The sequence below is a fragment of the Catharus ustulatus genome, chromosome 5 (genome assembly GCF_009819885.2).
Source record: "Catharus ustulatus isolate bCatUst1 chromosome 5, bCatUst1.pri.v2, whole genome shotgun sequence".
Classification (NCBI taxonomy): domain Eukaryota; kingdom Metazoa; phylum Chordata; class Aves; order Passeriformes; family Turdidae; genus Catharus; species Catharus ustulatus.
Window position 1 is genome coordinate 65,100,638 of NC_046225.1, and position 17,580 is coordinate 65,118,217.

General features: G+C 38.3%; 1 protein-coding gene across 15 annotated transcripts in view; it reads right to left on the bottom strand.

Annotated features, from left to right (window-relative positions):
* Nucleotides 1–17,580, bottom strand: part of ABLIM2 (actin binding LIM protein family member 2) — a 128,265-nt gene that overhangs the window by 36,872 nt on the left and 73,813 nt on the right. For all 15 annotated transcript variants that reach the window (XM_033061247.1, XM_033061242.1, XM_033061238.1 and 12 more), the window contains exons 7-10: nucleotides 12,064–12,151; nucleotides 9,391–9,449; nucleotides 6,417–6,494; nucleotides 1,735–1,881 (exon numbers count right to left, since the gene is read on the bottom strand). In XM_033061247.1, coding sequence (XP_032917138.1) covers nucleotides 1,735–1,881; nucleotides 6,417–6,494; nucleotides 9,391–9,449; nucleotides 12,064–12,151 — 372 coding nt within the window. The remainder of the gene's footprint in view (nucleotides 1–1,734; nucleotides 1,882–6,416; nucleotides 6,495–9,390; nucleotides 9,450–12,063; nucleotides 12,152–17,580) is intronic.

A 17,580-nucleotide genomic window follows, 5' to 3' on the forward strand; every position in this document is an offset into this window, starting at 1 on the left:
GAAGAATTACTCTTAAAATACCACTATCCATGTATAACACATGATACAGTCAGGAAAAACACCTGTCAATCAAGTTAGGGCAAATTTTCTTATTATCTGTTTTTAATTAAGTACATAAGGACTAATATATAAATAATTTCATATTAGTCTTTCAGTGATTTCTCTACTATACAAAATCCTGAGGTGTGGTGAGGCCAGTCCTGTGCCACAGAGAAGGACAATAAGGGAACTCCCAGTTAAAGCAACTGCCTGAAACTACACACAAGCCCTAATTAAATCTGCATTGAACAACCTCCAAAATCTGGCCTAGAATGGAAAGAAAAGGGAAAGAAAAACGTCTGCACTATTTATTTTCAATTAAACAACATGTAATTTGACAATTTGCTGCTCATTTTTCTTTCCAAATCAAACACTACGTTTGGTTAGTTGAGAAAATTTACTGAAAGTATTGCAGCAGCAGGTAAGAAGATTTTTGTTTTCCCCTGGTAACATCAAGGATAACAAATATTTGGAGCACTGGGAAATATGCCTGTTGGATTGCAAACACAGTCTGGTCTGTGCCCCTCTGCCAAGTCTGGATGTCACCAGGCACTTGAGGAGGGCCACAACCATCATCAGCACCAACAAATTCTGACACAGAAAGGAAGTGATTGTGCTCCACAGGTTCAGGGTGAAGCAGCAGCTTTTGATTTGGTGAATACCATTTAAATCCTTTACCAAATACAATTTGATTATTTTTAAATACCTTGCAATGGAGCTACCATGCTTCAGCACTGTGCTGAAGGGATTGGAACAAAGTCTGCAAAACCTCACATATGCACTGCGCTTCACCTGACAGGGTACTGAGACCTGAGGGGTGCTGATTAAGTGCAAAAGGTGCAAGTGATAGCATGATAGGGCTATTATAAATATCATGACTATTAATGATAGCATTTATTTCTGCCCATTTACAGCAGACTTCCATGCTAGACTGCATTTATCTTGCTCATATCTAGCATATAGTAAAGGCTTAATTTGTAAAAATTTAGCTAAAATCATAAAAGCAGTCAGAAAGTCAAATGAAATGCAGGTATGTTCAGGGAAGGAAAGCTAACTTGCATGACAGGAGTTACATACAAGTATGTTTCACAAAGCCCAGAATTTGTATTAGTTATTAGTATGTTAGCATTATGTTAAATTAGATTTCATTAGCACAAACTGTATCATATTAGCTCTGCATATGAAAAGGCTGAAGTTCATGCATGACATGAGGATGAAGTTAAGTAAGGGACAGTTGAAAGAAATTTGTACACAGGAAAGTGATACCATTGTTGTGTTACCAAAATAACATGGTACACTTTGACTAAAAAAAAAAAAAAAATAATGTAAGACATTTGGCTTTGCTTCTCATTTTTGCATTATAATTAGCAATGGCTCCTGTTTCCTACTGCATGCAGAACTGCTCCCAAGGAAAAACATTTTAATTACATGTCATCTCTTTAAAAAATTATCACAGAAAGCAATTTTTAAATTTCTACAAACTAAAAAATGAACAGAAATTAACATCTTGGGTTTGGTTGGTTGTTTTTTTTTTTGGAAGGCATTGTGAATGAATGGATGACATGACTCAATTAGAGCTATAAAAGTTACATTAAAAAAAATAGTTATGCACATGGTAATAGTTTTCAGGAACATGTTCAATGATGCACATAAAACCTGAGACTCATAGTAAAAAAAATACCCATGTTTCAGTACCTCCCCATAACTATGCCTGTCATCTGAAGAGTAACTGATATATGGAGAATAGGAGATCATATCTGGGCGGTCAATGTTATAGATGGCTTTATTTTTAGGAAGAGCAGCCAAGTCCCTGTAGTCAAGAATTTCATCTCCAAGCTTTGCCTAAGAAAAGGAGGAAAGAAAGCAGTGAGAATAAGAAAGAATATGAGCAGGATGCAATCAGACAAGGAAAGAGAAATGTAAGTAGGAAATAAACCAACTTTTTGTGTTTGTCAACACTTAAACCTCTTGTATTTACTAGACAAGGCTAAATATTACTGCTGTTTTCCTTTACATACTCTTGCTTTCTACCTTGTCACTGACATGTGGCTAACAGGAGTGGCATGGCATCATTCCAATTCCCTGGTTATATCCCACTTACTCCTTTGGATGCACAAATATATATAGGAGACAAATATTGTAGTCTTTTTCAGGCAAAACACACTGAATTTTGAAGTGGTTTTGGTGTGCAGAATTCCCCTACTGTAAGCAGCAGTGAATAATCAAGTATGTATTTCCAGCACATTCTCTCCAGATGCTGAAAAGCATCACTCAGCTCTTTGATCTTTCCCATTCAGTCATGTCCCACAGCTTCACCTCCTTTCCTGACCATGTCTAAACAGCCCCTAATTATGGGTCACAAAGCAGCAGATGATGGATTTGCACCGTGGTGGAAGATCACAGATGCCACTCAAAGTTCAAATCCTCTCATGAGACTCACACAACCAACAGAGGGAAAGGACTGTGCTAGTCCCTGTTCTCCTCCTACTACACATATTCCAAAAGCCTAATATATAATCAAGCTGCCACATTTGCACAGATTATCCTTAGGATAATTGCACCAAAACTGTATCCAGCAGATACTATGCTGTAGATATGATGACAAGTTGGCCACATTAAGAGTGGAGAAATGGGCAGCATAATTGTCACATTCCCACTTCAAGTTTTGCAGAATGATAAGCTCTTTCTTGGCAACAATGAGTCTTTCTGTGCTCTGAAAATGTCAGTATGATCAGCTATAAAATTGTAATAATGTTTTCCACATGCAAAAGTACAAAAGTATCCAGGATTTATGTGCACAGTAATTCTGTTTTTTCTTAGTATGAGCTAAGAAAAGTTCAATAGATTTTCCAGGAGAGTTTTCTAATAATTTTATAATCCAGGAAAAATTTAGTCTGACAACTTTCAGTAATTCCTTTTTCTGAAACAATGCATGGATTTGTGCAAACATAAACAACATGAAAAGAAGGAAGATTACTGCTAAATAAGAAAGTAGAACCAAGCTTCCATAACCATCACATATTTCCATCCTCAAAACTAATGAAAATATTTAACCAAATATGTGATTCTTCAGCAATCTACAGATCTCCCTACCTTTGCGGCTCGTTTAAGAAGCTAAAGAGCAACAAAACAGCCCCTTAATGAAAATAAGTCCCTCCCTCCTGAGAAGCCAGTGGAGAGCTCTGATAAAGAGCCAGGTAATGCAAAGGTAAAAAATCTGTCTGTCCCATCTGTCCCAGAAATACTTTGGGCAGCATTACACCAACGAGGAAGGCCAGAGGCTGTGATTTCAGTTCAGGTATCCAGGCTTTTGGCCATTATATTAGTGAATCCAAAGTAGTTCAGAATTGGGAATATTTAAATGTGAATTACATTCATTTTGGCTCTCCATCTAGATGTGCAAATTCCCCTTAGATTTCAGATCTGTCAGAGGAGAAAAACTTATCTTGTTATGTAATTCCTTTCAGTTTAGATCTAACAATGTGGGCAAATTTGGATGAAGAAACACCTGAGGGATACAGTTGCTCTCTAAACACTCAATTCTCCAAATATTGAGTCTACACTGTATTTTTATTTTATTTGTTTCGCCTACATTCAATTATGTGAATGGAGTTTAAATCTGCTCAGGAAAGCTCAAATTACAGCTGAGAGGCTTCAAGCCATTTCTTCAGTAATTTGGTATTTTGGATTCTGGTAAAACCATGCTCTAAGTACAGAGTGTCTGTTTCATTTGGAATATGTAATTTTACAATCGTATAATTGTGAATACGATCTGTATCAAAATATAGTGTGATTTCTATTCCTTGTATGAGAGCACATATAACACAGCTATGTAAACTAATGTAAGCCTTCCAGTTGGATATATTAAGCTGGAGCACCTAATTCTGTCTTAATAAAATGAAGCAAAGTATAAAGCAGGACTTTGATTTAAACCTTATTTAATGGCATAATTTAGAAATCAACAAATTTTTAATTAGGGACTCTCAAGGGCTGCCAGCATTAGGGCAAATTTCAGTCTAGATGTAATGGAGTTATCCCCACAGATCATGAAAAGATGCCCATTACCTTCAAAAGGCACTGGCCTGTGCCCTCTCTCTGCAAGAAGACACCAAAGTCTGTTACCAGTAGATGAAAAAGAAGTGTTATGGCTTTAGTAAACCACCTCTATAAAGCACATTCACACTTATGTCAAAAAATCCCTTTCTTCACCTTTCCCTGTGTGACCACAGCACATGGCCCAGAACCACAGCTGCCCTGCCATGGGGAGGTGTCCACGATGATGCTCAGCATTGCTCTGACTCGATGGCTCTGGCAGTGTCAGCACCATGAACTCACAGTTCCTAAGACTGAACTGTTCTCTCCACACTCTTGTCCATGAAATACTTCACAGAGCTCACCAGCTAGTAAGGTATCTATGGGTTTCATGATCTGAATCTATGCTACTGCTGAAAGCTGCTGCCCTGTGTGCACCATCCCACCCTCTTCTGCCTCCTACATCAGCATCAGAGGTCATGGAGACAGTTGGGATTTTTTTTTTTTTGCCTCTTTGGTTGTCTGGAGGTTTTTCCTGGGTTATTGTTTAGATCAGTCTGGCCTCAAATTTGACTGCATATCTCTGTGTACACACTATTATTTGCAGCAAAGAGGAGATGGGAAGACGTGGTCAGAGAGGTCTGGGCCACGTGTGGGTGGGACCTTCCTTTCAGTGGCAGCAAGAATTTAGATTTGGCCAAACCAGCCACAAAAGCCTGCAAGACAAATCTTGAGCATGTCTGTATGCCATAACATCCCTGTAAACAGAAAACACATGTAAAAGCAGATAGCTGAGGGACCATTGTGAAAATGTAGAAGTCAGTAACATGTTTTGAATTCTTTTTACTTTCCTGTTTGTGAAAGCCAAAATAGCATTTAATCAATCAACCAAAATCAAGTTTTGACAATTAAGCAGTGAGAGATGGGACAGATAGAACAAGAACTTTCTCTCCTCTGAGGAATCTTTTTTTCTGACTCATTTGCTAGACAACTTTGTATATTGCAGTAACAAACATCAGAGTGGTGTGTTGATTTAATTATAGCTTTTAAAACAAACAAACAAACAAAAACAGAAAAGGAGAATTGAGGCTTGTCCTTGACTTAACAGCCAGCGAAGTGTATTTAAAGTTGTAACCACAAACATCAATAAAAACAGCACCATCCTGCAGTTAGACAAATGTCTCTAAAAACATATAAATCTTAGGAGAATTCTCATGCTTAAAAACACAAAGAGATGGTGCATGCCTGAGAAAAAAGAGTTCATTTGGCCAAAGAAAGTGCTTACATGATAATAGGCTCCCAGCACAATGAACTGTCTTCATAATGACATTTCTTGGCTGCTAATAGGCCACTGGTACTCACCAGCACTCAGAATCACTGATATGCATTTAGAGAAGAGGCACTTGTTCCACTGCAAGTTCAATCTTACTCAGATAAAGTGCATATTGTATTCAAAATAACTTTTATTTGAGGAAAAAAGACAAGTTTGAATCCAAAGTACTCTTTTGCCTGTCTCAGTGTATGAGATAAAAGCCCTTAATATTTGTATAATAACCTCTCTGGAAGTCAGTTGCATTTCCAGCAGTTTTCTCACTATAAAGCTCTACCTGATGAGGATGACCTGTCTACCTGAGGGATACCTGGCCAGGACAAAGAAAAGTCCTGGAAATGCTGAAGCCCTGCAAGAGATATCTGTATGGATCATACCACACTTGCATTTTTTTATCAGTTGCTGATAGCCTTGAGAATTTGGCCATTTGGCCACACTACAGCAATTTTTGATCTTGTATTGAAAAAAAAAAATCTTAAGATTTTATTATAATTGTTATTTTAAATTCTCTCAATGAACTTTCCAGAGCACTTCATAAACCATAAACACATCAAAGGTCCTCTGAGTGAGGGAATGGCATTTGGCAAGGGCAGAGTCCTGCAATCACACACATTAGTGCTTTCATAACAATCAGGTGCAGGCTCAGGAGCTCAATTTAAACAAGTTGTGTTCAAGTCTAAGCTTTTAATCTACCTGGAGGCTGTTTACAGTGGTACTGTTTACTTAAACTTTTCATAAAGAAATGTGGTATTCTGCATGCTTTGGTATAAGCCAGCTCTAGCTGTAGTGTAAGGGCTACAAATACTCCACAAAAAATAGGAGGAAAACACCAAAATTCTGTTACAGAAAATGCAGTATTCAAATATTTTAAACGTGAGAAAGTAATTTCATTTTAGAGGAATCACCAACTGCAGTGGTTTGGAGACACTAAATTTCCATATAATGTGCTAAATTGTAGAAGGAAGCACGAGGTTTTTCACATCCCACAGAACAAACTTTACTGGGAAATACTCACATAGATTACACGGCTTGGGGAACCTGATGTACTTGAAGCAGGTACAGAAATAATACTCTCAGAGGAAGTCCTAGTTTCCTATGGCAGGAGAAGTGAAATAGATAGGAAATACAGGAGAGTCAAAGATAATATAACTGCTATTTCAAAAAAAGCATAGAGACATTTAATTTAATTCAATCTTTACCACTCAGAAATTACATATTATAGAGACCTCAAAACATAGAGTCAAAAATAAAAGAACACTTGCAGACAACCAATTTAAACTTTTAAAAATGCAAGAATTGTTTTACACATGGTTTTCTTATCCCTGCTGTTCCCTTTCTTATCCCTGGTCCAGAGCATTTCTGGGGTGCCAGGGCAGCCTTTGGGCACTATCAGACACAGCTCAAGTTATAAGAGGATACAGTGGGAACATTTTTACTCCAAACTTATACCCTCAAACTAATCTACGTGGTGTCTGAAACATGTCACACTGCCATGCCATTCACTCACAGCAACCACAACATGGAAAAGGACCTGGGGAATGATTATTTAAGACAGACAGTCTAATTAGACACTTCTTCTGCATAATTAAAGCACTTTTCAATTTTCCAGAACTTGTGTAAATGACATGAAAGTGCCAGTGATACACTGATGTAATATACAAACCATATTTCTCTTTCATGAGGTCCCTACAGGAAACCCAGTGTAAAAGAGAAAAATATAAAAATTTAGAAAATTGTGCTATTCCAATGTTTCAAATCCTGTTAAAGTCAAATCCTGATTAAGCTCAGGATTCCCAGATAAAGCTTCCAAGCTTCTTTCTGTGTCCTGAGCATGGTCATGGTCATCTGGCCCCAGGTAGCCAAGCTTGAGCAGAGGGGCTGGACAAGATGACCTCCAGACGGTCCCTTCAAGCTCTGGGTCTTTCCAAGGGTGAGTCCTTTTTTCCTGACACCCCTTGGAAGAGCCCAGTCAGGGCACTGCCTTGGCACCAAGGTTACTGGAGCTCCCAACAACGAGCCTTGCACGTTTCCAGAAACATCTCTGAACTGCCCAAGGGGACCCCAGTAACAAGTGGTGTTCTCCAAGGTCTGTACTGGGAGCAGTAATGCTTAATATCTTCATCCATGACCCAGACAGTGAGATTGAGCACATCCTTGGCAAACCTGCAGATGACACCCAGCCCATGATGAGGACATGCTGGAGGGAAGGGATGCCATCCATAGGGATCCTACAGGTTTGGGAAGTGCGGCCATGCAAACCTCACAAAATTCAAAAAGGCCAAGTGCAAGGTCCAGCACCTGGGTCAGGGCAATCTCCAATGTCACCTCCACAACCTGGGTGGTGAAGGGAGAAGAAGGACTTGGAGGATACTGCTGGCTAAAGAATTGGATATGAGACCTCTCACATGTTCTTTATTCTCTTCATGATCCATTACCCCTTCTAGCACCCCCATCCATGCCTGCTCCACACAATCTCCCAGTTTTTTCAATAAAACCTCACAACTTTGTTGACTCTATTGCCTCTGTTAGTTCATTTTCTGTACTACACATTTTTCTTTTTCTTCTACTTACCTCATTTCCTTATATGCCTTTTTACAAACTTTACTTTCCCTTGCTGCTTTGATTTCTCCTGTCTTTTCCAACTTCTTCCCTTCTGCTTAAAATCTCACTCTCCCATCATCTTTCTTTATGCTGTCACTCTCTTTCACAACTTCTTTTTCCCTCCACTCCATCTCCAAAGTTTTGGAGTATGCAGCCACTTTCTCCTTTTGCCTTTGACACCTACTTTAATTACATGCTGTTCATATATCTATATATAGGAAGATAGCTTAAAAACAACAAACTGCAAGGTTGAACAGCAGTAGGTACATTCCAGACTTTGTGTTGAAAAGTTCATTATTACTCTCCTTGAAAGACATCCTTCCTTCTGTTTTGATTTCTTCAATAATGAACATAAAGATCAGAAAATAGGAATAACTCAAGGAAGAAGAAAAACTGCTAGGCTCAGGAAAATTATTTGATATTCAGAGCTCGTCTTAAAGAACATCAGAGCAATCACTTCCCAAACACATGGGTACAGAAACTACAGCCAAGATCCTTTAGGGTAAAGCCCAAATTTTATTTTCTTCAAACAGTAATTTAGTCAAAGTTGGACTTTGTAACACACCAGATTTAACAATCTTTTTATGGATGTTGCCTGCTGTTCTGACTTGTCCCGTGTGCCTTCCTCCAATCCTTGAACCAGAGCAGAGCTTTTTTGAACAAGGACACCAAGGGTACCACTTGGAGCACCAGAGAACATCAGAAGTGAAAAACCCACACTTGGCCTCTACATTAAATGAGGCAGTTGTAACTCATTCCCACCACTTCAGAAGGATCATTAATTCTTCATGTCCTAGGGACAGTTTATTTATCTGCTAATCTTGTAATTATTCAAGTTGCCAGAATTCCCCCCTTTCCCCCTTGCACACAGAGAGGAGCACAATCATCCAACCTAAGGAGGTACTTAAAGCCAGAGATTAAATTCAATTGTGGCTGGCTTGCCAACATTCTAGAAACAAATAATAAAACGGAAACTCCAAGGAGAGATCTTTTTTTGTAAAAACAAATACAGTGAGAGTCCTCTGATCTTTTAAGTTCAGAGCCACATGAAAAGAGAAGAGGTCATGAACTGATAACATCATAATCAGACAGAAGTTAAAAATTAACTTTTCTATTCGTATGTTCACATTTTTCCTTATTCAGCTTATATATATATATAGCTCTTAGGTCAACATTCTCCTTAATCTGTAGCTTTAATCACTGATTAAAAGCAGAATATTTATATTACATGATTGCATTTCATTAGCCAACTAGATTCCCATCATTTAAAATTTAAAATTACAGTAGTGAAAAATTTCCAAACCCTTCCATCCATCCCTGCTGCTGCTGCAAAAAAGGATAGAGAATATGTCAATCAAATAAAACTGGGTAAAAATACAGTTTTTTACCTTGTTTTTTTCTTCAGCCTTTGCAGCCTGTCTACAAACTGGATGCCAAATGGATGTTCCTGTAAAGTAAATTTAAAGTTCTGCTTAACTTAGTTCCACGATAAGAACCTTAAAAAGTTCAAAATAGGAACCTTATGAAACCCTCCTATAATGTTTTACAAGACACAATTTACTGACTACTTCCCTTGCTAGTGCAGGACATTTTCAGAGGTCAGGATGACCCCTCAGCACCAGTGAGCCTGATCACAGTCATTTAAAAGACTTCAGAAAGCTACATGTACTTCAGCATGGCAGATCAACATCAAAATCTGAGTCCCAAGTGTGATGTGGGATCTCTGGAGCTCACAGTCCAACCTCCTGCTCAGGGCAGGTCCCATTCCAGCAGGTAGGTCTGTGTCCAGCTGGGCCTATCTCCAAGGATGGAGATTCCACCACATCTCTGGGTAACCTGTTTCCTGGCAATTTTCTCTCTTTATATATAGTTAGAATTTTCTGCACTCTCATAATACATATTTCTGCAATAGTTAGGCTTGGGTCACACACCACATCATGGTGGGATGGAATAGCCTTGTGCCATGTAACCCCAGCTGAAAATCCAGTCTGTCTACCATTTATTCACTGTTCCAACCTTGCATTTATCATATTTTGTCTCTTGTAAGTCAGCTAGTAAGGAACTGCATAAATTCAGGGCGATGTCCATCCTGGAGGAAGCAGGAGACACTGAATGAACCAATTCTCTGCTCCATACAGGAACTGAAACGAGGATCTTGACAAGATGTAAGTAAACAATTAGTGTGAGATCGAAAATTGAACATTTTGCACTAGTCACAAAGGAAAAATATTTTAAAAAGTTGAACGTGATGTTCAAAATAGTGTTCAGTAGAAGTGGAATGTGTATATTGATATAAAATAAAATAATTATTTGTGAGTTTTAATAGTAAAAAGGAACCTTCATGTATGTGCCAATCTGAGCTCAGACACACCACATATTAAAGCTCCAGAGTTAACACTGCAACTTCTGCCTGACTAAACTGGAATCTGAGAACCTTTGCATGCTAAATATTTAATGTTTATACTGGGTGGAGAGTATCAAGAAGAGTTATTGGAAACACTTTGTTTTCACAGCAGTTTGATAGTTTTCTAACTAGTGGATTTTGGAAACAAGATAGAAACAAAGTGTATTTCCCAGAAGACAGACGGAGATCATTAGAATTTATTTCACAAAAATAACCCAGATGAACCCAGACTTGCAGTAAAAGAGTGCCTATAAGTACAGACCAGATAAATTATGTTTACTAAGGTACCAATATTTTTTTGTTACTGAATGACTAAGAAACATTTTTATAGCACCTTTAAATTCAAGGCCAAGTTATGTTCCACTTAAATGCGGATCTGAGCTTGCCCCACTTGTCCCATAAATTACGTCAAATTATCCCAATGGATTTAAGTCTTTAGATCACTTTTTTCTTTTGTTTTAACTACTGCTGTCTATAGCCAAGCAATACTGTCTGGGAAACCTTTTCACACTGAAGAAAAAAAGTCCTTTCACCCAAAATTTGTCTGTTGGATGATCACTGAAGATTTCTGCTAAGGAACATGCAACACCTAAAGAAACTTTACGGCAGTTTATTAAGAGGGTGAAGAACACACAATAAAACCCTGGGCTCCAACATTTTCTATTATTTTACACATTAGGCAGTCCAAATAACTGATCATAGGTCTGTCATGGCAGCAAATCCAGTTTCTAATGAAAACTGTTCTCCATGTGAAGACAAAAAGTGTATGACAGTAATCTGGTATAAATATTCCATGCATCAGAAAATACAGTAAGATGGATCCAAATCAATGGAACCTGAGCATTCCTTGCTATTATTTGAAGTAATAATCAAAACAACACCTAACAAATATCCACTCTTACAACAAATTTAACTCACTGCAAACAAGGTTCAGAATATTTGAAATCTAGAAACAAATTTGTAGTTTGATGTACTTTTTAAAAGCGTTCATTTCATATGGGATTTTAGAACTGCTAAGATCCTTTTCAACTGGAAGAACTGCAGCCTTTTCTGGCTCCTGAGGGAAAATTCATGAGCACAGACAAGTATCACTATGTCTTTTAATGAACTAGCTCTTGTTGCAAACCAAAGTGACAATAAAATTGCAATTTAAAATAAAGTACTAAACCATAATTAGATCTTACTGAGACCACTGTTGTGTTTTAAATAAAGTCTAACTTTTCCAGCTTAAGGAAAAATTTCAAAGTACACTTCTAGAAAACCATGGACAATTGCAAAGTTGTAAACACAGATCTGGGCAGGCATGTGATTTTAGGATAACACACCAGCCTGGCAGTTCCCACATCCTACTGAGTTTCTCTTTTCTGTTTTCCTTTGAAAAGATACCATCAGTCAAAAACATATGCAAAGGTTTTTATTTTCTCTGGTGTTTTCCCCTACATTCAACTGTGTAAGCAGTTCTCTTTGATCAGTTTAGTAGAGCTAGAAGTTACTACATATGAAGATTTCAGGTCATATTTATATTAAATGACATTTTTCCCCACTGATTTCTTTATTGCACAAGTCCTTCTGTAACACTGAATTTCTCCTGTGCAAGCCTATGGTGTGGGCAAGAGAGTCAAGTATAACTGTGTTATTTGCTGTTTGTTTGATTTACCTTGAAGATACATTTCTTCTCCTTCTGCAAACATCTGATTGCACCTGACACATCGTGCACAGGTTGGGTGATAATGCTTTTCTCCTGCCTGTTTGGAAAGAAGGTACAGATGATTAAGTATATTGATCAATTTTGCAGTTTTTCTTTCATCCCCTTCAATAGGAATAATTTAATTAGCTAATGACAATTAGTTCAATAGTTTCCTACAACCACAATGCTAATTTTTCATTCTAGACAATTCATGCTTTAAAATGCAATTATGGTCTTGCCTACACAAAGTAAAAAAAAGTTTATTTGCAATAGCTAAGTCTCTGAATTTACAGGATAGAAACAAATTTATGCAATTAACACATTTTCCCAGTAAACCAAGTGCAGAGCAGCTTAGGACTTAACTGCATGAGGAATTTGGGAGGTCATAACCTTGAGCACAGGTTTGCAACTCAACCATATGTTCATCATGCATCAACTGAATACATAATTCTAATGCTCAGCAAAAACCATTCTGTGCAAGGCACGTTTGCAGCTGCTTTGAAAGGGTCCTGCAGGTAACTTGTACTAAGGAGTTTCCATGAGGAATGTGTGCAGCCTGCCTATAGGACTGTAAGTCCAGAGCAGGCAGTTTTGGGTACTGTGAATGAGAACAGGACTGAGCCCTCAATTTGCTCAGAACTGCTTAATAACTCACCAATTGTCATGTATTTATATTCTCAATTGTCTGCAACATGGGCTTGAGCCGTGACAAAAAGCACTCGTGGAGTTGTGCTCTGCTGAGTGAACAGCAGGGGCCAGTCCCTCCAAACTGCACTCCCACCCCATCTTTCAGATGGCACTCAAAAAAACAGAGTTCAGCATTCCACAGACAGCTCTTGCACATGCTCCCAGCACTCCTCACTCTTCAAAATCCTTACAGAACTGAAAGGCAGGTCTTGGCATCTCCTTTCTCCTCCTTGACCCCACACTCCTCCATGCTAGACAGAATTGCCCATGGTTTAAATGGCTCAAGGTCAATGCCATTTCCACTAGGAACAAAATCCAGGATGCCAAATAACTCTACAGCATAGATCTAAAGTAAACCTTGCTTAAATTAAGATTAAGCTAAATCTGATTTCAGTAGAAATTTTCCTGAGGTTAAAGATATGCAAATTTTGGTCCATGTAGAATGTTTCATAACCTGCTTACCTGAAAAGCATTGAAAGTGCTACTAGGATTGTGGATACCTTTTAGAAACTACTGTCAGCTATTGCCCCACCACCTTCAGCATGCACACAGGCTCTCACAGCACTGCACTGTCACCCCCCTTCTATCAATCTAGAAATTTAGCCCTGTTACTACAAAGATGACTTTTCTAATTCACTAAATTTCAAAGATTTCAGAGGCATTTATATTAAAGAATGTAATCTGTGTACGGGGGCTATTCTGCCATTCACAATACCAATCACAGGAATGCAGTAAATCTAGGTTAAAGAATCTCTGGTTTAACTGCATCAGTGTTAACTTGATTCACTCCTGAAAACATGCTGCAGCATTTAAGATTGGCAATAAAGAGCAACACATCACATCAGAATTGCCATTTTGAAAACATCTCTGCTCCAGTTCACTCTTTTTATGTTATCATTTGTACAGATTTCAGAGTGACTTTTGCAATTTTTGACATGGAAGATGGTCACTACTATCTGTGATGATACCTTTAAAGAACCAGACCACAAAGTATCAGTATTGAGTTTAAACTTTAGGTTTAAAATTGCTTGCCTTGGTGCAGGTGTTTAAGCACAGAAAAGTATTTAGTTATCACCAGATAAACTTATGTTTGGCATATCAAACTGAAAAGAAATATAATTTCCCTTGGAAGTGCACAACCATTGCTAATGGAATGCATAGCCTCAATAATTCAACTGATTTAGCACAGATTATACAATTCCCAGGCTAACATTCTCTAAGGGAATTCAATTACTTCTTTGCTGAAATAAACTGCCAGGACAGATTCTCAGGTACCCTGGATGCGTCACAGAACAAAGTCTATTTCCCTAAATTTAATAGTAAAACCAAATATATAATTTTAACTCACTTAGTGAATTCACTTGCATAGTCAGTAACCAGGTATATCAACCAGGTATAGAATGGCACAGAAAGACTTCCTTTATGACATAGACACAACTGCAACAGAAAAATTAGGAGAGAGAAGTGTAGTGATCCTTTTGTTGATGACCACACCAGGAGAACCCAAAAGGATTTTGCATAATTATCTCTGAATTGAAATGGCACAAATTCAAAAATTTCCATGTAAGTCTAAGTGCTGACAGTGGCTTTTGCTGTCCCTTTGATTTTTTTTTATTTCGTCCTTCTTCTAATTAAAGCACAGAGGACAAGACATAGCAGGAACTTCATCACTTGGAAGTATTTAAAAAAGACCACACTATATTTGCAAATGAGAGGTGCTAGCTGAACCTGAGGCTAGGCAGCTGATGCAGGAATTAATAATACTATTTATTGACGTGTATATACAGCTATCCTGATTAGATATCATAAATTACATTCAAACCCAGGACCTGAGTCTGAATAATAGAGACCCTTGGGTAAATGCCAAGGAGGTTTTCAGCAGTGCCTCTTTCTCCTGTCCCCTCAATTTCAGGGGTTTGGTCTCACAGATGAACAACTGGTTCCAGCACAAACCAGCTATTTTACAAGCTCAGGGCAGCAAATATTGTATGGTTTTGGTTTAGTTGTAATAAAGGCCTCATCATTTTTTCTGCTCTTGCTTATATTGATGTGAGGTAGTTCAATGCAGCAGCAAATTCCTAACCATATGGTTACTACTTATTTGCACAGTTTGAAAGCTTAGTTTGACAGATTGTTGTCTCCATGTTTAATAAAATACCAACACACACACAGCACAGAAGAAGTGACATTCATCTCTGAGAGATTTCTTATGGTTGAAGTGCTAAGTTCTAAAAAACCTCCTCAATATCCTACATTTGCTTCAAGACTGCACCAGGTCTTTGTGTCTAGGAATCCAGATGTGAAGATAGTATTACTGTGAAGATCAGTTTCAAGACTAATTTTTAGCTGAGATTACTTCAAACCTGAACAGTAAAGTGTGTCCTTAGTAATACAGTACATTACCAACGATTTACTTTTTCTTCAACTGACCATGAACCAGCTTTCCACAATCACCAAGCTGCACTCCAAGTGTGCAATTTAAATGGAGTCAAACAGTTCAACACTCTGAGACAAAGTGTTATGAGCTAATTCTTTCCCTTTAGCTATAAGAGACCCCTTTGAACGTGAAATCTCCTCCGCAGAGAAGGAAGGGTCTTCTGGGCTGACCACCATGAGGAGTTTTATCAACGTGAGGAGTTTATCACCATGAGGAATGTTTTATCAACATGAGGAATGTTTTACCAGGGGAGCCATGGACCTCCTGCAGTCCCTGCCCTGAGCACCACAGTGCTCCAACCTCTCCCACAGCACATGGACAGACAAACCCATGCTTCACCTAAAGCAGGACCAGACAGCTCTGCAACAAAGCACATACAACCACCTCTTCTCATTTCTCATAACTTGAGGGCTTGAAGTAAAAGGAAAATAAAGCTGATGTGGCAAATGTGAATTGTATCGTTCAAAGCACAATTTGAAGACAGTAAGGGGTGTTACTTGAAAGTCTTGAGAACAGTATGATCACCAGGCCTGGAAAACATGCAGTGCTAGCAAAAGTAGAGTAATTCATACCAAAAGGAATAACTTGAACTAGCTAAGTTTGAGTTTTAAATTAGCTGTCATCACCCAGGAAAAAGTATATTACATTACTGCATGCAGCTCAGCAAAAAACTCTGCTCATTTTCTGGTATGGCTGCCATAACTGATGAAATGGTAGAATATGTAAAAGATGATATGCACAATAACTGTAACTCTACCACAATGACATTGGTTGTCTGGTCTCTCATGCTGTTTCTAGAAGTGTGATTGATACAATTTTTTACTGCAGTTGATGAGTGACAATTGCTTACGGATTGACACATGAGAAATTGAGCAGCCTAAAGCTCAGAGTGTGAGCTGAGTCCTGGAATAAAGAATCAAGATTTCTGATGTCTGATTCATCACTGAAGTCTAAGTACATCCTATCTCACTGCATTACTCAATGGAGTAGTAAAGGGAAGACAGAAAATTGTCTAATATACTAGACACACTTACACCTATGTGATTATTTTCCTGAGAATTAAAAACTATCAGTAAACTTTTTCATGTAAAAACAATAAATAATGACAATTTTAAAAAAGTCTATCTTGTTATCAAAATGCATAGGGATAATTGATATATTTTATTGCTGGGAGTAAAGAGTTTGTGGGAGTCAGAAAAGGTTAGACTGGTGCAATGCATATCAAAGCATATTTTCCATTTTGAGTGTATCATACAATATAGTTGTTATAATAGTTCCTCATTACCACTGAGTGTTCTCCATAGAAGTAGATCCAAATTCTGCCAACTTCATACCCTAAAATCCCCAAACCAAGTCCTAACTATACCCTACCCTGAACAGAAATAATGAAAAACAGCCTACAAATCACTGAGCTGGTGGGTATGCCAAGGCAGGGTGCAGCTGCCTGACCCACAAACAAAGCCCTCAGAAGACTGGTATAAAGCATTCTTAGTTAAAAGCTTTTCACATGGAACAAATTTGTTGGAGAGTTGTGTCATCACCAGACAACCACCTGCCCAAGCAAAGGGAAACAGAATAAACACAAAACCACTGACAGTCAATAAGCTTTCCCATCAGGCAGCTTCTCAACCTGAAATGAAGTATTAAAGATCTTATAGAAGACATATGACTTGACTACTGTTGCTTTTGAAGTGGAGGGAAGTTACTATTTGTATGGGATGGGAAGGGCAAAAACACTTAGACAATGTAGGCATGGGTGAAAGTGTAAAACTTTGATTAGATAATAAATTATTCTCTTTGGTATATTTTGTCTCCATTTCCTGAGTAATGTCCATTCACATGGACATTCCCATTTGTTCATTAAAGAGCACTGATATTCCTTCAGGTAAACTTCATAGTACAGGCAACAGAAAAATTATTCAGTTCAAAGCCAGGAAGTGTAGAAGAGACCACAGAACGATAGAATTCATCTAATCCAACCTCCTGCTCAAATCAGGGTTGATACTCAATTCTGCCCAGGCATTTTTTCAGTTGAATACTGAAAACCTTCAAGGATGGAGACTGCACAACCTCTGAGAATATTGCTCCAATGGATAGCAGTTATTCTTAGTGATTTTTTTCCAGTCAGAACCTCCCTTCTTTAAATTTGTGACAGTTGTCTCCTGCCCTCCCACCATGTTCCTTGGTAAGGTGCTTGTGTCCACATCCTCAAGGTATGGGAACTCGAAAATCAGGTCCCATTAAAGCCATCACTTTCCTAGGCTGAACAAGTTCAGCTCCCTGAGCATCCCCTCAGGGTATGTGCTCCAACCCCTCACCTATCACGACTGTCCTCCAAACCCACATTGCCAGTTCTTGCACTC